Raw genomic sequence first — 20,976 nt, 5'->3', positions numbered from 1 at the left:
GCTCAGGACAAGTAACAACTCTGGTGCTTGCAGACCCCAGACTCATGCCAACCATGGTCCCAGCCACCTGTCTGTCAGCAATATCAGTTCCTATATCCCAGGCTGTTCTCAAAACCTCTCCACTTTCCTCAGACTCTATGGTTTACCCAAACATCCACCCTTCCTATTCTCTGAGACCACTGGCTGAAGCATCCCCACAGTGCCATGGAAGAGAGCCCTCTATCCTTCAACTAATGGTCTTTTATTACCAGGCACCGTTGGCTGGCCTGGGGCCCCAGAGATGGACCAGCCTCAGTCCCTGCCCTCTGGCCAGGAGAGCAAGGTATCTTTGACCCAGGTCAAAGACACAGGTGAGAAAAACAGGAACAGGGAAAGAAATAGACTTGAAGAGGCCAGAGCAGGATCCTTGCCCCACTCTGAGACTGGCCAGTGTGGCAGCCAAATTTCAGATAGCACTTTGCCCCAGGCAGTACAAGGCCCTTCTGGTAGGAAAGAGCTGGAGGGATGGGTAGGATGGGTGATACCAATGCTGTTGGCTGGTGAGGGGAGCACAGGACCCAGTGTAGACACCTTACCAGTGCTCCCTCAGCTTGTACCTGGTGCCAGTCAGAAAACACCTCTCTCTGAGTTGGGGGAGGAATCTGCAGGACAGATTGGCAGGACATGGATCTCCCCTTTTCCTGAGTCACATGACTCACCCAGAGTCTCAGGCCCAGACTATGGCTGGGTCATGGTGCTAGGTTGCCCTTCTGGCCAGTCCACAGCTCTCGGAGCTCTACATGGCAGCCCAGGTCCCGCAGGGCAGCCTTGGCCACATCCTCGCAGTCTCGGTGGGCAACGCGGGCCTGAACAATGAGTGCTTCAGCCCCCAGGTCCAGGATGAGCTGTGAGAAGGCCTGGCTTCGGGCCACTAGATTTCGGATCAGCATGCAGGCCTGTTTCTGGAAGGAAGAGCAGAAGGTAAAGGCTGTCAGCTGGTCTGTGGGACCCTAGGGTGGCATCCACTCTGACCTTGAGGTTATTCCCATAACATACTAGTTCAACCATGACCACAGCCAGCATTCAGCAGGTGCTATGCTATGACTCATCAGGCCAAATGCATTCTTTCATTTCATCCTCTCAGCAGCCCAGGAGGCAGGGCGAATCCCCAATTTCCCAGGTGAGGAGACGGAAGTCAAGGGCTCAGTAGGTGGAGCTGATCCCTCCTCAGGTATAGATCCTCAGTCTCAGAGTCTGGCAGGGGCCTCAGGGGAGGAGGCAGCAAGACAGAGAAGAGGGGCTATGCACAGGGCCCATCTGTCAATTACATCGGTACTCCTTCTGCTAACATTTGCACCCTGCATATCTGCTATGTGTGGGTGCCTAGAAGTACCCCAATAAGGCTTCCATTACCAGTGGGAGAGCAGATGAGAAGCAGATGAGGTGTGAGGGTCTCCTGGCTAGGGCAGTCAGGAGAGGACAAGATAATGGGCCAGCCAAGGGCATAGTGTCCTGGAAGAAGGACCAGGAAGGAGAAGCGTGGGTTTCAGCCAGGGTGTGCATGTGGCTTTGCCTGCAGTTCAGCCCTGAAGACTCCCCAGTGAGGCATGGAAAGCAGTCCAAGGTGGGTGGAACCACCCCAAATCCTAGCAGAGCCCCATCTGTTCTCTCCCATTACCTCCTCCTCCCCAGAGCACTACAAAGGGCTGTTGGGGAAAATCAAATGCAGGAAGCACAGAGAAACAGGGACAGTATACTACAAAGGATGCTATGTAGCTGCAGGACTATAGGAGCTGGGAAGGAATAAGAACCCACAAAGCTTGGGCCATAATGGGGATGGGGACAGGGACAAGGATGTCCGGCTCCCACCTGCACGCCAGCCTCCTTTGGATGTGCCTTCATCGCCTCCAGTGCAGCCAAAGCCCCTCCACCCTCCACGATGACCTGGCTGTTCTCCGGTTTGCGCAGGGCCAGGACACACAGGGCTGCACAGCTCTGCTCACACACCTGCAGGGTGGGTCACAAGGATGGCTGAGACCAGGCCAACAGACCTCTGCCATTGCCAACTTCCCAGGTGAATGACCCAAGGCCTCACCTGGATAGACCACTATCAGTCCAGGTGTGTATAGGACCAATAGTAACAGGAATAGTATCAGGGTGACAAAAACCAAGCTCTTCTGCCCCACTTCTACCCTGCTGGCCCAACCTCTCATTTGCCAGGCCCCTCATCCACCCTCCTTCTCCCTGCTCCTCTCTTATCCCAACTTGAGGAAATGGAAGAGCATCACTCAGATATAGTGACTAAGCTGGGATTCCAGGCACAATGCCCCACCTCGTGTGCCCTGGGTGATACCTGGGGGCTGGCCAGGTGCTGGGTCATGGCAGCCACAATGCACTCTGTCCCTCCTGCACGGACAATGGCATCCTTCACATCATCGTTGCCTGCAATGGCTCGTAGGGCACTCAGCACCTGCTTCACAAGGTCCTATATGGAGGGTACAAAGGGGGTCACCCCTGATGCAGCCAGCCTCCTTCCCGTAGATCCAGGCCTAACTGTTTGGTTGCTGTATTGTGGAAGGGTTATTTAGCGAAGGTCTGGGGCTGTTCAGCAGTCTGAACAACAGCTGTGGCTGCTCTAGGGCACTCAAGCGGCATGTAATAGCAGGGTTACTACTCACTATATAGGGAAGGCAGCGAATGTGGACCCTGCAGTTACAATGACCTTGACTCCCCCGCACCAAAACACAAACACAAAGCAGGGGCATTGGCTCAGGTCAGCAATCAGAACAATAGGGCCCTCTGGCCTCAGCTGCAAGCTAAGGGTAGGCACTGACTAACCTGACTGGTTGTTGTCACTGGGAGGGGTCAGGGACAGCAGGACCATTGCTGCCAGCAACCAGGATGCCAGGCTCTAGTCTAGGCATGTGGAAAGGGGGTTGGTAAGTGACTGGTACATGAAGTAATGATGGGTCAGAATTCCTGCCCTGTTAAACAGATGGGAAAGCCCAGGTAGTGAGGGACAGGCCTCACTCAAGCATCACACAGTTGAGCTGAAGTCTGGGTCAGCTCCAGTGACACCCACTACTGCTCCTTCTAATCTTGGTAGAAAATATTGAATATAAAGGCGCTAAAGGATAGTTACAGAGGGCGGGGTGGGGAGGTTGTCTGCCCCAAAACTCTAGTTCCCACCTATGGGTCAATGAGAAGTGGAAACCACATTTTGGTTCTAGGGTCAGCAGACAAGCCAGGTGACTCAGGCTGGGATGGCTGACAGGGGCCCAAAAGGGCAGAGTTCCCTGGAAGGCTGGAGCCTTCCCTAAGTGTGGAGAGAAATGTCAAATCTGAATCCTAAGACAGTTCTGGATGCCCACCTGGTGGTCGATGCAGTCAGCCAACAGGGCCATCAGGACACCGAGGCCTCCAAGGTCTACGACCTCCTGGCAGAACTCATTGCGAACAGCCAGACGGGATAAAGTGCTGCAGAGCTCACTCAGGATGCTGGGGTTGTCAGGGAATGCTGCAGAGAGGAAGAGAGGGGAACTGGGAGGTTAGGATGGGGCAGAGGACCAGCCACAGCTCTGAGCTAGCAGTCCTGGTTCAAATCCTGTTCCACCCTCTGCCTGGGAGGGTGGCTGCCTGTATCAGGAGAGCCTCAGTGAATACCAGGGGCTCTCTGGACCTGTAGCAGCCCCTGCTGGCTGCTGGGGAAGATACTAGATATCTCACGCCCCCAACCTCCTGCTCCCTCCACCTCTTCACCATGCCCTAGATAAATTCCAGACCAACTGATGGTGTCACCTAAAAAAAGAAAACCATAATAGTGCTATAATAAAACATCCAAGACTATTTTTATGATCTTGGGGTGAGAATGACCTTTCTAAGTGCAACAGGAAACCCAGAAACCATAGAGAGACATATGGATAGAGTTGACAAGGCAGAATTGAACAAAAACATGAAGACTGAGCTCAGAGGCACAGGGAGGAGAGGCTGCACTGAGGCCAATATGGGGTGGGGAAGGGGTAGTGAGCCAAAATTTACAGAATTAACGTGATAGTTCATCAGCTCTTGTGCCCCAGTGACTCCATGAGAGCTAATCTGGGTGTGCCATGGAGGTATTCTCTAAATATGGTGACATCCATCTGCCTTTAAGGAAAGTAAAGAACCCTGGATGGTCTGATTGGGCCTCATCTAATCAGCTGAAGGCCTTACAGAGAAACTGAGGTCTCCCTGAGGAGAAAGAAGCACCCCTGTGGATTGTGGTGTCAGTTCCTGCCCCACGGATTTGACTTGAAAGCCCTATAACCATGTGAGCCGACTCCTTGGAATAACTGTCATTATATATCCACATATCCTACTGGTTGTGTCTCTCTGATAGAACCCTGACTGAAATGAGCTCCTGTAAATAAACGAGAAAGATGCAAATGACCCCTCGTAAAAGCAGCCTGACTTCCAAGATGATCAGGACCTGTTTCTGCAGTCAGCCAACAGGGCCATCAGGACACCCTCTCCAGGGGTGTGGAGGTGAAACTGAGGCATGCCCACCTCCCTGGCAGACAGGGACAGAGTCCTGCATACAGACCTGGCTATGATGCCAGAGCCTCAGGCATTCCAGGAAAGAAAACTCATTCTTCCACTACCTTCAGTACACTAAACCCGTCATGCCTTTTTTGGTGGGTACACTGGACATGGGGCTGGAGCTTTGGGGTCTGAATGTCAGCTCTGCGACTTCCTGTGGCTTGCTTACTATGGTTACTCTGGAGTCAGGAACACATACATGCACAAGAATTTGTGGCCAAGTTTGAACCAAAGTGTAAAACCACTACCTAGGACCAATCATGGTGAATGCAGCAACACTTCCCCCATCTTTGGGAAACACCCTTGTTTTTCTCTTTGGGGAGCTCTCCCTTCCCCACTCCCAATTTGGTTAGACAGAGCCAAGCCCCCTCCCCAAATGGCTTTAGACACGTTCATATGACTCAGTCATGGCCAATGAGCACTGGCCTGGAACTTTCCTAGAATAATTGGAAGTAAGGATACTGATCCACAGGGGCTACCATGTGGGTGGGATAGAGCCAAGACATGCAAGGTGAACCTAGATCCACATGCCTGAAGCAGTTCTAAGCCCTGACTCTAACTCTTGCCACATCTGCTCCTACCTTTGGCAGCCTCAATGAGCACCTTCAAGCCTTTGTTCTCCTGCACGATCATCTTGGCATGGTCGTGGGCATGGCCGAAGGGCACACGAATGTCATCATCAAAAGTCATGATGCGGAGGCCCCAACAGGCCTCCCTGACCACATCAGCACAGTGGCTGTGCCGAGTGATGGCACCAGTCAACAGGGGCAGCACACCAGCCTTCACCAGATTCTGCCGATTCTGTTCATGTTTCAGGCAGGCATGGCGAATGCAGCGGATCCCAGTGCAAATCAGATCAGTTGCGTCAGCATTCTGGGCCAAAGTAGCCATCAGCAGCTTTAGGCCCTGGGTGTCTAGGAGATCGGGTTGGCCATCGATTAGGGCTGACAGGGCGTTAAGGACCTGGAGCACAAGTCCCTGGTCACCTGCTGCAGCCAGCTTCCAGGCGGCAAGGAGGATGGGGTAGGCACCCTTCTGAGCTGCCAGAAAGCGGCAGGCTCTGTGCTGTTTGCACTGCTCACAAAAGCGGGCAAGTTGCACTGACACCTCCTGGGGGCGACAGCAAGCCACGGACTCCTGCAGGTCTTCCAGAGCCTATGAAACATGGGAGAAACCTCAATGTCAGCTCAGCCCAAAGAGGGCCACAGTGATAGTGCTGCACTCCTGCAGGATCCCCTCCCCTGGGGTCTGGGCCTGCACTGGAAGTTCTGTGGGGTCAATTCCAGCCATGTTGGCTCCCACACCTGTGCTTTTAGGAGCCTTGGACTCCAGCCCTCTCAGTATTCCTGCCAAGGAGCCATATACACAACTGTAGATGTATTAAATATTCTAATGTGAGAGGTTTCAAGCAAGACCAACAGAACTGTCCAGCTGAGCTCATCAACCGAGCAGAATCCTAAGAAACAATAAAATGGCTGTTGTTTGGGGTTGTTTGTTATGCACCCATAACTTAACCAACACACCCTCCAATGGCCAGCTCTCCAACGAAGCTGAAAGCTGCCTTTTCTAGACCTGCTCACACCACATTTCTCCTGTCTCTTTCATTCACTCCACAAATATTTTCTGAGGATCTGCCAAATAAAACCAGTGTACACATAGCGGATTCACTCAAATTCAGCTCTAAACCCCTCGGGGAAAAATAATAATGAAAGAAAGCAACCTGAACAGGACAGACAAGTCTGGCTGCTATTCAACTCCATGACCTCAGTGCCTGCCTGATTAGGGGTGTTAAGATAAACCCATGCCCCTGGAGCTTCTGAAATCACTTGTACCCCACCCAGTGAAGGGCAGTTCTACAGATACCATCAGCCCAAAGGGCTTTAATTTTGTTCAACTGTCCTGAAAGTCAAGGATGCCTGTCAGCCAATCTCACTAAACTAGATTTCTGGAGTTAACTGAGTATATGTTGCAATAAAGCAGAATATTAAGAAATAGGTTAAGATCAGAATAGTGACTTGAATAGTTATTCCTCCAAAAAAGATTCATGCATGGCCAAAAAGCACAGGAAAAGGTGCTCCACATCACTATCACCAGGGAAATGCAAATCAAAACCATGAAATACCATTATACCCTTCAGGATGGCTACTATCAGATCAACAGAAAAGAGGGGGGCATGACACCCAGAGGTTGGCAAATGCCCAGTTGCCACCAGGTACCCACAGTGGCTTCAGTGGCTCATGTAGAGGCCTGGCTGTGGCCTTGGCAGGAAGGCCTCCCTGATGCCAGTTGGGGCTCTGTGGAACAGGAACAGAATAGAGGTTGGGCCCAGGACCATGGGCCGGGTAGTATGCTGATGGGCAGCTTGCCCACGCAGAATGGATGTGGCATTGGTGGAGATGGATGTCCTAGAGCAGCAATTTTCAGCCACTGTGCTGCAGCACACTGGTGTGCTACGAAGAATTAAAACACAAGCCCTGGCTGGGCAGCTCAGTTAGTTAGAGCATCGTCCTGAGACACCAAGGTTGCGGGTTCTATCCTTGGTCAGGATACATAAAAGCATCAACCAGTGAATGCATCAATAAGTGAAATAATATATCGATGTTTCTCTCTTTCTCTCAAATCAATAAATAAAAAATAAAAAGATCCGTATTACATTCCTACAGATCATGGTCCATTAACCTATAACTGCTTCTGGAATGTTCTGAGAAGCTTCATCTTCCAGAGTGCTTAGGCTTCTGCTACTGCAAAGAACATTATTAAAAGAAAGAAAAAAGACCCTGGCTGGTGTGGCTCAATGGATTGAGTGCTAGCCTTGGAACCAAAGGGTCACTGGTTTGATTCCCAGTCTAGGATACACACCTGGCTACAGGCCAGGCCCCCAGTAGGGGGCACCTGAGAGGCACCCACACACTGATGTTTCTCTCCCTCTCTTCCCCTCTCTAAAAATACATAAAATCTTTTAAAGAAGAAAAAAAATAATTAAAACATGCAATACTTGAATATTTAGTCAGGGGTACTGATCTCCTTTCCCTTAGATTGTCAAATAAAAAAATGAAATAAAAATAAAATTTTTAAAAAAGTAAAAAAAAAGTATTTAAAATAGGAGCTATTCTGTATGTAAAGAAAGGCAGGGTAATAATAAAAAATTTCAAAATGACAACAGCCAACACAACAATAGCCATCCAGTGTGAATGAATCAAAATTTTACCTATATTTTTGTAAGATCAGCAAAATATATATATTTTTGGTGTGCTGCAGAATTTTAGTATGTTATGTCTGCCATGAGATGAAAAAAGGTTGAAAATTGCTACCCTAGAGGAAGAGAGTTTCATGCTATTTTCCTCTTCTGCCTCTGATGCAGAATTTAGTACTGTGGTTGGATAATTAGAGAACATTATCATGGGTGACAAGTTTCAGTTATTACAGATAAATTTCATGGACAAGTACTACCAGGAGTTTGAAGACACAGAAGAGCATAAAATCACCTACACACCTATTTTGAACAAATATATTTCTTTAGTAGAAAAGTATATTGAAGAACAGGCACTGGAAAAAAAAAAAAAAAGAACAGGCACTGGAGAGGATTCCTGGATTTAACATGGCAGCCTACACAACAACTTAGCACCATAAAGATGAAGTGGCTGGTGACATATTCAACATGCTGCTCACATTTACCAATTTTCTGGCTTTTAAAGAAATATTTCTGGACTTAAGCAGTGGCTTATTGGTAACTTCATTGAGCAAATCATCTTCTAGGCCAGAAACTCCCCAGAAGAATCTGCAGCACTAGGTTGCACCTCCAGAAAATAACATTCTTCTGGACATCAGTAGCACAGTGTACTGGGAGAGGCTCTGTTCTGCAACTCTTCACTAATGTCAAGTATTGATGGGTCAGAAAAAATTACCTGACCCTCCTGGCATTCATTTCTTCAGAAAACCTTGTGTTCAGTAACCCTTGTGTTCAGTACTCTCTAAATGGACATCTCTCTCAGGGGCTTGAATCAGGCTCCTCTGGAGCAAGTCCATATCTAGTATTCCACCTACAGGGACTTCCCCAGCATACGTGTTGGTGTGTTAGCACGAAAGTTTTAGTCCTTCAGCCTCAATGGGGTTTTTACTGTTTGGGAGCATTTATCTGAAGTATTGCTCAAGCCAGCTGCCTGTCTTGAACTTTCTGGAGCTCCTACTGTTACAGCGAGTCTTAGCTGCAGGAATTAACTGAGAGAGACATCCTTTACCTAAAAGCTACATGTTAAAGTCAATTACTAGTCTTACATTTGTAGTCCTTGTATCACTGTGTCTTCTGCTGGTTCTGATGTAGTACCACTGTTTCTAGTACTCTCTTTTAAGCATTTTTAAAAAAATATTTTTATAGATGAATATTCAAGCTAACTTGGAACTTCATGATGACCCACTTGAAGATCAAAGTATTATACGCTGTGTGCTTTTTAGTTGTTAGTGTTATGAAAGTGAAAATGCTTTCTGTGTTGGCACTCCTGTTTTACTGGGCACCACTGAACGTGTGCTTACACTGGAAGTAAACTAAAGGTATCCTTCTCTCCTTTTCTTATAGCATGTTAAATGTGCAGGTTTGCTTAGATTTTTTTGCTTAGTTTGTTAGGTTTTATATTGGGGTAGAGGGTCTGAAATTCCTTCTTCCTGTCAAAGCCTTCTTATTAAAACAGTGTTCTACTAGTTTAGCTCAGCAGGAATAGGAGAGGGCTTTACTGCTCATCTGTGTGCTTTGATTTAGTACACTGTTTGACAGGCTACCACTGACCAGAAAACATGGATGTCACATCCCTAGAAAGAAGAAACATAGTTCAGTTCTTAAGGTATATCTTACATTTTTTTTTCAAGTAAAAATAAGAATCTGTACAGACTTTTCACTTGGGTGTTCTGGTTTTAAAGGATGAGCTATAGGCTATGTGTTTTCTGTACTGATGTGGCATTTATCGTACACAATACTTTTAATCAAAGTATTTTGTATCATGATTAAAATTTGAGGTGTTTTGCAAGAACCATGGTTCTAAAAAAACAAACAAAATAAAAAAAAGAAAGAAACACAGAAAATAACAATTGTTGGTAAGGATGTGAGGAATTAGAGCCCTACACATTGGTGGGAATGTGAAATGATGTAGCCACTTTGGAAAACAGTCTAGTGGCTCCTCATAAAATTCAGTATAGAAATACCATATGATCCAGCAATCCCACTTCTGGGTATACACTCAAAAGAATTTACAGCAGGATCTTGAAGAGATGTGTGTATATCCATGTTCATAGCAGCATTACTCATAAGAGCCAAAAGGTGGAAGCAACTCAAGTATCTAGCAATGGGTGAAGGAATAAACAAAATGTGGTCCATCCACACAACAGAATATTATTCAACTTTAAAAAGAAAGAAAATTCTGACACATGCTACAACATGGATAAACTTGACATTATGCTCTGTGAAATACGCCAGACACAAAAGGACAAATACTGCAAAATTCCACTTACATGAAGTTCCAAAAGTAGTCAGACTCATAAAGACAGAAAGTAGAATGGTGAGTGCCAAAGGCTGGGGGAGGTGCGAATGGGGAGTTAGTATTTAAGATAGGCAGAGTTTCAGTTTGGGAAGATGAGGAAATTCTGGACATGGATGGTGGTGATGGTACACAATGATGTAAATGCACTTAATGCCACCAAACTATGTACTTGAAACAGTTAAGATAGTAGAGTTTATGTTGTATATATTTTGCTACAAAAAAACAAAAAAACAAAAGTTGCAGCATTTTAGCAGGAACCCTACAAGAAACTTGAAAAGCATATACTGTGTTAAATCATTGAGAACACATAACTGGAGTTATACTTACTCTATATTCAGTCTGCTAAGAGAAGAAAAGAAAATGAACAATACTTGCACACTGGTATCCACCAAATTTATGGGAACTCCTTTCTTGTTCTGGATCTTATCATAATGCCAAGTCTCTGAGTCAACTGGCTAAGGTGGTTGTCTTCACAGTTCCTAGCTGCTGCCTGTGACCCCAAACCCCCACTGGTGGGCTTAGCAGAGGACAGTTGATAATGTGAAGGTGGCAGAGCCAGCTGTGTCCCACCTGTGACAATTCAACATGGTGACAGGGCTTTGTCCACCAACCATGGGGTCATTTTCTCTGTGACTGATGGATTTTATCCTGCAACTTCCCACATATAAAACTAGCCAGGCTCACTTTCTATTCAGAGAGTTCCAAGGTTTCATCTTGGTTTTATTTCTACAAGCCTGTTTGCAATACTCCATAATTCTAGCAGATTCATTTCAAAAGGCATCACAAAGGTGACTTTTTCTCATGTATTAGAACCATGACACACAAACAGAGTTCAATGGTGCCATGGTGTAAGAAGGGTTTGGTTCAGTTGCAAGGTGAGAACAAGGGCTGAGAGATGCCAACCTCAATGTGTATGGCACCACCCCCAGGGAAGAGTGAGAAAGAGGCTGGTAAGATGTAAAGGACAGAGACTTTCAGATTTTACTATAAATGCTTGAGTATTGCTTCACTCTTTTATGCCAAGAATATATTCACATTCTTCTTCTGTAATGAATAAAATTTTCAAAGTGAAATTAAGAATAAAAGAACAAAGGCTGTAAACAAACAAGAATCTCCTATACTGCTGGTAAAAGACCTCCTAGTCATTCTCTGAGCTTGGCTTCCCTGGGAGAGGGACCTGGGTCTGGGTCCCAGTTCTGCCCCTCATTGACTGTGACCATAGGTGAGTCATTTATTCTTGGGAAGCCTCAGATTCCTGATTAGCAAAATGGGCTAATCGCAGATTGTGATAACACGGTTTAAGTATTTAGCACAATGCTGAGCACTTCACAAATGCTGACCGCTAGAGATCATTGTTACTAAGATCCTTCATGTATAAAGGGCATCTACAAATCAATAAGAAAAGAAGACAAACCACTCAAAAGAAAAATTGCCAGAATACAAGCTCATTTTAAAATACATTCATCCTTGCCTGGCCAGTGTGTGGCTCAGTTGCTTGGAGCATCATCCCACAACTGCAAAATCGCAGGTTTGGTTACTGTCGGGGCATATACCTAGGTTCCAGGTTCAATCCCCTGTCTGGGAGCGTACGGGAGGCAACCAACCGATGTTTCTCTCTTTCCCTTCCTCTCTCACTTTCTCTCTTTCTAAAAAAAGCAATTAAAAAAATTTCCTAAGCTGGGGATAAAAAATAAAATAAAATACTTTCATCCTTACTAGTGAAGAAAGTCAAAAGAAAACAATAGGATGATTTTCACAAAACTTCTGCAAGGCAGGAGATGGTGAGTACTCTGAGGACAGGAAGAAGTAAGCATCTTGCCTTAGTCAGAGCTGGGATCACACCCAGGACTGTCTCCTTCAACTTCTTTCATCACTACACTTCCTTGCTGCCAGGAGAGTCATTTTATTCTCTTTGGATCTCAATTTCCCCACCTGTAAAATGGGGATAATAATCCCAACCTTGCAGGTGGTCTTTGGGAGAATAACTGAGAGCACAAGGAAAGCACTTTGCACAGAACTGAGTCCACTTTTGGTGGAACCTTCTGCTGTTTTATAACAGCTTACCACTGTTTGATGGATGACCTTAGGAAAAGGACTTAACCTCTGTGAGCTATACCTTCCTTGTTTGGATCACTGGAGGGTGAGGGCAGGCTCTGAGCCTTCATTTCCCTATCAGTAATTCTGGGACAACATCGCCTACTCTACAGGCCAGTTTAAGTGCTAAGAGGACAGGCTATAATGTGCTGGTAGATAGTCAATACTCAATAGGCAACAGCCTCACTATGATCTCACTCTCTCTGAGCAAACTTGGTGGTTGGAAAGTCAGAGAGAGGATCCTGCATGGTGCTGTCCACCCTCAAGAGACCTCAGACATGGATTCAGGGAGCCCTAGCTGCAAAGCAAACTCAGGCCCACCTTCACATGCTGGGCAGGCCCTGACCTTCAGAGCCTATATCTGCCATCTGGGAACCAGGGAAAAGGTGCCCCTGACAGACCCTTACAAGATGACACGTGTAGGACACTGGACAGGCACTAGAGAGGCACCCAGATGTAGGACCACACATGTAAGCCCTGCCCACATGGGTTGCCCCCTCCTACCTGCAGGATGTCATGTGTGAGCTCCTGAGGTCCATCTTCAGAGACTTTGGGTGCCATCTTTATAATGTTGCTCAGTTCAACCCCTGCAGGAGAGTGGAGGAGTTAGGAAGCACAAGTGATAATCATCATCCCTGTGGGCCTGCCAGGGTCACACCTCATGTCCCTTCCACTGGTTCCACTCACTTGGGACTTCTGTGATCTGCCCAGGTCCCCACTACTCCCCCTCCTCACCCAGGCCAAACTCAGCAGCCAGGTCCACGTGGAGGTGTGGAATGAAGGGGGAGTATTTGCTCCTCAACCCTGTCCAACTGATGGGAGCAGAGCAGTACTGAGGTTGCACACCATCACTGCAGTGAGAGGCACATTCTTCCTAGTGGGCTGAGAGAGGAGGGGATCCCACAGCTTTCTCCCTTGGGGCTCCTTTTACTCCTCACCCTGCCTGTATCCCTTCCCTCACTGGCACTTCCAAAAGAAGCCCTCACCATGCAGAACACTTCTGGGTACCTCTCTAGTACCTGTCCAGTGTCCATATCCCACTCTATACCTGAGACACTAGCCCTTGACCTCTGAGCTTAAACCCCTGGGCTCCCTTGCCCTCTGGCATCTGATTGGGTTTGGCCAGTGGGAAGCTAGAGTCTTGATCTGGAGTGGAAGGGCGGATATTCGTGCCCTACTCCCTGACTCTGCCTTTGTCAGATAATCCTCGTTCCCTCCTGTGGCCTGTCCTGGGGTGGGAGAGGTCCCTACTGCTGCCGGCAGGGTCTCCTAACCCTGCCCACACCACTACAAAAAATCCCTTTTTAACCAGTCCTCTCCATGACCTGGAGAGACACCCACCCACTTATGCCTTCTTAAGCTCAAGCCAGGGTATGGGTGGGGCAGGGAGGCAGGTGGTCCTGTTTCTTGGGATGTGGACAGAAAAAACCTCTTCACAGAAGTGAATTAAAATGAGACTCACCTCGAAGGATCCAACCCTACAAATGACTGGGTAAGGTCCACACAAGTAGAGGGTGGGAGCCAGCAAAGTGAAGCAGGTAGCCAGCCTGCCCAAGTCAGAGCATAGAGAGGGTACAGAGCCCAGGGATGCTGGGGCCATAGCAAGAAAGCACTATCACATGTTAAGAGTGGTAGACTGGAGGGGACTATTGAGCAAAGACCTGGACCAGCCCTGGGATTGAGCCATGCCACCCTACCTTGTGATTCAAACTGTTCCACAGCCTCTTTCACTGCCTCCTCTGGCCCCATCTCAAATTCCTCAATGTTCTCACGAACAGCTGCATCAAAGGTCTCCTGGGTGATGCGCTTGGAGGCCATCTTCATCCCTTCCTGGTGGGGCTGATAGGTGCCCAACAGATGCTCCTGAAGTTAAGGTGAGATGCAACAGAAGTTAAGGTGAGAAGAAAGCTTCATTAAGAGCAAGAGGGCAAGAGGGCAGCTGGGGGCCTGCCCACCACTTAAGGAGCATTTACTGGGGCTGGGGCCATATGAACACCCTGGAAAAATTTTTATAACCTGGATCACAGAATAGAATGATATTCCAATATCACTATACTTCTAAAAGTGCAAAGTAAAATAGTTTACATTTTATAAGAAAAGGGGATGTTAACATAGTATATATTCTCATAATAAAAAATAACAATAAGGATAAAATAGCTTAATATGTTAAAGAATTAAAGCATTACATAAAATAATAAAGTAGTATTATTATATGTAGTTATATACAAAAATGCCTTATATTATTACATTACATTAATTATAACCATATATTATTATAGTTATGTCTATATAATCATAACAAGGCAATGTCATGTTATAATAGTATACTGTTATACTAATAAAAGTTTCTTTTTAAGATTTTATGTATTTATTTTAGAGAGAGAGGAAGGGAGGGAAAAAGAAAAGGAGAGAAACATTGATCGGTGCATCTCCTCCATGCCCCCAGTGGAGGACCTGGTCTGCAACTCAGGCCTGTGCCCTGACCAGGAATCAAACTGGCAACCTTTTGGTTTACAGTTTGACACCCAACCCACTCAGCCACACAAGTCAGGGTTTACTAATAAAAAATTAAAATAAAAATTAATAAAATAGACTAAAAAAGGGTTAAATCAAAAACTAATAGAAATAGTTACTTTAAGGGAAGACAGAGAAAAGAATGCTGAGGACAGGACTAGAAACTGGATTGTTCTCTGTGAACTTACCTTGTTCTCTTGAACTTACTCTTACCTTACAGATTTGAATTTGGAGCACATGCAAATGCTTGGTGTGGTTAGGAAAAGAAATAAACTACTATAAACCAAAATAAAAAAGGACTCCTTAAAAAGCAAGAGTAAAATGAAGCCCACAAATCTAACAGTATATCTGCCCTGATCAGACCACTTCATGTGATTTTAAAATGCAGCGATATGACTGTACATTCTTACTAAGATATATGCTAACGATAATATAAAATACAAAAGAAAATCTTCAACAGTTTTTAGTAATCATGTTATTGAAATTATTATTTTTACCTGAAACTATTATATATGTAGCAAATAAGTAATACTGTTCATGTCTGTTGGGAACTGCCCTACCTGGTTTCAGGAGCTGTAACCCCCTCATGGCTAAGGCTGAGTGAGGGATCTTGGGGCCATAAGCCACTGAGGAGACAAAGCTTATCTCCCAGGCAGGGGCACTGCCTCTGCTCCTTTTACTTCATGCTGCCTGGCCCCCAGTGCTTGATCTGTTAGTCAATGATGGGTAAGATTCCTCAAGGGAGGGACAATCTAAGACAGGCATGATAATGGGGGCCTCCAGGGAAGAACTTGGGGGGCTACAGCAAAAGGGGGTGATGGATCCTCACCCCTTGGCTGTGACATAGCCTGAGACCTCATTCTGTCTGCAAGAAGTCTCCTAATCTCTTGGCTGCCTTACTTCCCCTGCCTGACTTAAGTCTGAAACAATGCTGGAGGTGGGTGCAGCCCTGTGCTGCAAAGGGCAGGTTCCCTAAGGTGATCAGGCCTAAGAAAGAATGCATAAAATCCTATGAAACCTACTTTGTTAATACCCTCAATTTAAATAAGGGACCAAGCAGGAAGTGAGTCTGTTCCTCAAAGTTTTATGGCCCTTTAACTATCTGACCCTGACTCAGAATAAGCCCTCTGAGTTCTATGAATGTTATCTATTGTTTAATCGTTTCTGCCTGACAATGATTGATGAGCTTTATTCCTGTGCAAATTGAACCCAATAAAAACCTGTCAAGGCAAGGGTGGGGCACTCTCCCCTTGAGAGAGTGGCTGCACCATCCCTTTTCCTCCAAAGGACTCAGTAGTCCATGTGAATTTGTCTCATATCTCATCCACAATGTCGTGGACCCCAGGAACCGGGGTCCAAGTCAATGTCATTAGGTACCAGCATAAAAAAAAAAGATTCTAATGTAAGAAAACCAAATAAGTAAAAACTCAGAATTCCTAAATTTGAACTGGAAGTATCAATACAAACTTATGATATATATTCTCTGAAGCAAACAACCCCCCCCCCTCATTTTTATAGTTGTATCAACTGAAAATACCTAGAGGAAATGACACCACAGCAGCAATGAGCACTTCAAACACCAACTGTGGTCTCTAACTAGCATAACCAAAGCTCCTGGAGAACTGGCTGATTCCAGGTCTGGGCAGGCAATAGGCCAGATGAGCCAGGAGCATCTTGTGAGAGCAGAATGTAAGGAAGCTTCTAAAGACATTGAAGTCATGTTGAAGGACTTGGGCGCTCACTAGCTGAAGATGAGACATGTGAGCATTAAAAGAAAATCCAATAGATATCAAAATCAAAATCTGCACATTTACAATAGTATTAAAATAAACCTAACTCATTCTTCTGAAAACTGGCAAATAAAGAAATCAGCATTTGCCCTGGAAAGTGTGGTTCAGTTGGCTGGAGCATCATCCCGTAACTGAAAGGCTGCAGGTTCAATTCCCTGTCAGGGCACATAACTAGGTCATAGGTTCAATCCCTAGCCCAGGCATGAGTAGGAGGCAACCAATCAATGTTTCTCTCTTGCATTGATGTTTACCCCCTGCCCACCTCCCTTCCTCTCTACTTAAAAGCAATGAAAAAATGTCCTTGGGTGAGGGTCAAAAAAAGAAAAAGAAAAATTCTGCTTCCCTCACACGAGTGGATGGATACCAGGTTATAATAAAAGGATATTGGTAAGTTCTGCCTTATAGATGAATTTCAGCTAATCGACCAAACAGGATAGATTTAGACAATGATTCTTGCAGGCTGCAAAACTATGAGGTATAAAATTGATGGGGAACCTGACATCAGGTGGACAGTGTGTGTGTCCACTGAATGATTTCCTGTTATCAAAAGAAAATCCCTACACCACTGCTTCCTGGCCAGAACGAAATGCACCTGTGAAGTCATCTCACCAAAACCTTGGACCTGAATCTGACCATGTATCCAGTGGAATTTTGTGCAATGACAAAGTGTTATTTATCTGTGTAGTCCATGTGAGGTTGAGCAATTGAAACATAGTGAGTGCAACCGAGGACCATGTACTATTACTTAATTGTAATTGATTTTAATGTAAATAGCTACAAATGATGCAGGAATATCATATTAAATAGCCCAGCTCTAGATCTGATGGTCCCTGATCAAATTCCTCCATTTTCTTAATGTGGTCTTATAATTTTTTTCCCCTGGTCCACACAACACAGAAAGTCTGTTAGGAGGAAAAAGGCTCAGGAGTACTAGGACAGCGGTGCTGGATTGTGGCAAGAATCCAAGTGCAAATTTGGGCCCTGGGGGAAAGGGGTCACTCTAGCACATGCTCCTCTTTGCAGAGGTGGCATAAGAATGTGACTACTCCATCTGTGTTTGGGCACACACTCCAGGAAAGAGGAGGACAGGCTCTGGGGATGACAGGGGAAGCACACAAATCCCAAGCCTTCCACTTAACCTCATTGTTCTTCAACTGCCTCATGGATGACATGGGAATAAACACAATGGAAATTCAAGTAGTTCATTCCTAAAAAACACTTACAACAGGATTTGGCATACATTAGGGGCTTAATAAACATTACTTATTAGTTCCTTTCATTTGTTGCTATAGAGGCAAAATGTCCAATTTATTTGTGGAAGTGGGGGCATAAGGGCATCAAATGGCCTACTTGGCACCCTTGCAGACAATTGTCCACTCCTTTCTGCCCCAGAAGAGTCTGTTAAGGGGTTGTTAAGGATTCCAAAGTCAGAAGTGAAGGAAAACAATAAGGATTTTCTGTTTTGAGATAGTTTCTCAGCAGAGAGTCCAGGATGGTGATGGTGGGGTGTTCGATGGCCAGCTCCATGGGACAGAAATTTCCAAGCTGGTGCCACTCCTGGCTCTGCCACCTGACACTGCGTCCACCACACTGGCTATGCTTCAGGTCTGAGTGGGGCAACAGTGAGAGTTCACTGTCACAGAGGCAGTCTTGAAAGGGAATGCATACTTTACAGATGAGGAATCTGAAGACTAGAGAGGGAAGAACCCACCAGAGGTCATGCAAGTAGTAAGAGGCCTGGCCATTGTGCAATCCTGCCTCATTAACACCTCTCCTCCACCTGGGTTCTCTGAGGAACTTGTAATATAGGAGAGGGGCATGAGAATTACATAAATTAACTAAAGTTAAACAAAGGTAAGTCAGAGGCCTGCTATGTGTTGCCTGGCTACATGCTGCCTGACACAGAACTCAGCTGCCTGGAGATGCAAGGAGACCACAAAGAGCCTCTGAAACAAAGATTCCTGCAAAGAGTGACTAATACCTGCTCACCCATACCTTATCATTTATCCATACCATTAAAAAAAAAAAAAAAACAGACCACAAAATATACCTTGTTAGGGTTAAAGTTAATCCCAACATTTTCTTCCCACTCTGTATTTCCCCATACCAGTAATTTTCCCTAGAAACTACAGATATAAGCAACAACCTCTTGAGGCAGTTGGGGTCTCCTTTCTCTTGCAAAGGAAGTCTACCACTCTGTCTGTGGAGTGGCTTTTCTTGCTTATGCTCTCTGCTCAATAAACTTGCTTCCGCTTTGACCCCTTGCCTGGTTCACATTCTGAATTCTTTCCTGTGAGAAGCCAAGAACCCTCTTGGCTCAGATTTCCCTTGGAGACTCACCCCTCCAGCATCTCTGTTACCAGGGAGGCCCAAGTTAAAGGGCTCCCACTCTTTTGTTCTTGTCTCGATTGCAAGAGATGAATTCAGGCGAAAGACAATATATAGTAGAAATGACATAGCAAGTTTATTTATGAAATACACTTGAGTATGAAGCTGCAAGCTGGCACCCAGCTAGTCTAAGGACACCACCTATTGGGGTTTTATGCTTGTAGCCAGTTTTCCCTCCTCCTCCCTTCTCCAGATCTTGGAATTAACATTTTCAAAGGCTTCCTTTCCCAAATAATAGAAAGGACACACAAGGGAATTTCAAAGGCTCCCCTCCTGTGCTCTCATGGTCTCTCCTGTGATCTTCAGAACACCTGAGAATCTTATCCGACTGAGCTCTAGACTGCATAATGAGTGAGACATGTCTCCCTTCCCCTTCCTGCCTTGGTTTGTTATCTATTCTGCCTAATATCTCCACCAGCTCTTCCAGGCCACCTACCTCTGGGAGCCTTCCCTAGCCACTTACATAGAGCCTGTGCATTCTGCCTTGCTCTGTACCCCATCCACCCCACCCTAAGAACCTCCCTCTGCCCAGCCCTGAGCTCCCTGAGTTGGGGAGATCAGTGTCTGGCTCTGGGACATCCCTGGAGTCCTTCAGGATCTCCTTGGTCTGGCACTGGGTGGGAAACAAAAATATCCATCTGGAGCAAATGAGAAAGATGATGCCTGAGGATGGTCATCTGGGAGCTACCTGAGAAGAGCCCAGGCCAGAAGATGGGGGAAACTACTGGCCTCCACAATGGGTTCAAGGTGTTAGGAGGAAAGAAGGGGATTAACAAAGCCTCCAAACTGACATCCAAGGTTCTGCTCACCAAGAAAATGGTGTATTGTGCCCTGGCTGTTGTAGCTCAGTGGACTGAGGGTGTGACTGTAAAAGAAAGGGTCGCAGGTTTGCTTCCCAGTCAGGGCACATGCCTGGGTTTCAGGCCAGGACCCCAGTAGGGGGTGTTGGAGAGGCAACCATACATGGATGTTTCTCTCCCTCTCTTCTTTCCTTCTCCTTTCTCTAAAAATAAATAAATAAAATATTTAAAGAAAAAATGGTGCATGGAAACATCAGGGACTATGAATGACTCCTCATCTTTCTCCACCTGCCATACCCACTCTGGTTCAGGCACCATCCTCTCCAATAGGTGGCCTCGCTAGCTCCTCTCTGCCACACCCTAAGCATCTATTCTCCACAAAGACCACGTTACTCACCTGCTCAAAATCCTGCAGTGGTTTCCAACCCTCTCAGAACAAAACCTAGTTTCCTAACCAGCTCTTTTCCTACCTCAACCTTCTCACCTGTGCTCCCCTACATCTTTCTCATCCTTCCCAGCTAGCAAGGGACAGCTTTCATAATCACTCTGGTTAAAGTAGCTCCTGTCTCCTCTCCCATCTCTCTTTTGTTATTTGGATGTTACCTCTACCTAGAGCGACATGGTTCATTTACTTGTTTGTATTGTCTAATCTCTTCCCCAATGAAATTCAATCTCCATGACAGCTGAACCCAGGCCATTTTATTCTCCACCTTCTCATTACCTAGGACGGGGCCGGGCACACAGCAGGCACTCACTACACAGGTAGTGAATGAATAACAATGAAAACACGCGAGGGCCAAGAAAGAGGGGGTTTGTATTACCGGGCGGCTTTTGTAAGAGTCTTTCATTCCCCAAAACCAAGTCCTCGAGGGCTGCCCACAGTCACCAGCCCGACCCGGCAGCGCCCGCTCCCCGTACTGCGCGCGAGGGGTTTCGGCGGCTGCAGCCTCTCACCCGGTCTTCACGGCCACGTGAGAAAAGGTGAGGCTCGCGTCTGTCACCCGCGGCACCGCCTCTGGCCCCTTCCGGCTGCCGTACGCGCGCAGGCGCGCCGATGCCGCCTCGCTTCTTCGGCGTCCCACAGCCGGGCGAATCGCTCTGTGAGTGACCAAGGGCGATTGCTAGCGCAGGTAAAGCCGAAAAGGAAAACAGGTGCGCGGCAGTGGCGTCTCTGCTGCCTTTTTCGGGGTGCGGTTATCACCACCCACAGAAGGGAAATTTTTCGCCTTAGGAGCGTTCGCCTGAAGAAGCAGGTAGCGCGCCTGTGCGAGAGGGCGCGGCGGCTACCGCCTGCGCTTGCGCACCAGG

General features: G+C 46.5%; 2 protein-coding genes across 7 annotated transcripts in view; one reads left to right on the top strand and one right to left on the bottom strand.

Moving 5' to 3' along the window:
- Positions 1-220: 220 nt before the first annotated feature.
- On the bottom strand, positions 221-20,965 carry ARMC6 (armadillo repeat containing 6). 3 transcript variants are annotated; one of them, XM_036032623.1, is made up of 9 exons: positions 20,623-20,931; positions 16,297-16,301; positions 13,874-14,039; positions 12,681-12,763; positions 5,136-5,709; positions 3,351-3,496; positions 2,333-2,464; positions 1,849-1,986; positions 221-941 (listed from the first exon to the last, which is right to left on the bottom strand). In XM_036032623.1, the coding sequence occupies exons 3-9, from the start codon at positions 13,998-14,000 to the stop codon at positions 729-731; spliced, it is 1,413 nt and encodes a 470-aa protein (XP_035888516.1). In that variant the 5' UTR covers positions 14,001-14,039; positions 16,297-16,301; positions 20,623-20,931; the 3' UTR covers positions 221-728. The 3 variants fall into 3 exon arrangements, with proteins under 3 accessions (XP_035888516.1, XP_028376477.1, XP_035888517.1); XM_028520676.2 differs by lacking the exon at positions 16,297-16,301 and having other exon boundaries at positions 20,623-20,965; XM_036032624.1 differs by lacking the exon at positions 16,297-16,301 and having other exon boundaries at positions 13,874-14,044.
- The window catches only part of SUGP2 (SURP and G-patch domain containing 2), a 30,085-nt gene continuing 29,811 nt past the window's right edge, over positions 20,703-20,976 (top strand). Inside the window, exon 1 of one of the 4 annotated variants that reach the window (XM_028520672.2) lies at positions 20,703-20,798. The gene's annotated coding sequence lies outside the window, so the exon portion shown is untranslated. Of the gene's footprint in view, positions 20,821-20,976 lie in introns of all 4 variants that reach the window. The other 3 variants (XM_036032620.1, XM_028520671.2, XM_036032622.1) reach the window with 3 other exon arrangements.

The sequence above is a fragment of the Phyllostomus discolor genome, chromosome 8 (assembly GCF_004126475.2).
Source record: "Phyllostomus discolor isolate MPI-MPIP mPhyDis1 chromosome 8, mPhyDis1.pri.v3, whole genome shotgun sequence".
NCBI classification, from domain to species: Eukaryota; Metazoa; Chordata; class Mammalia; order Chiroptera; family Phyllostomidae; genus Phyllostomus; species Phyllostomus discolor.
Note: the sequence above shows the minus strand (reverse complement) of the source record. Positions and strands in the feature narration are given on the sequence as shown.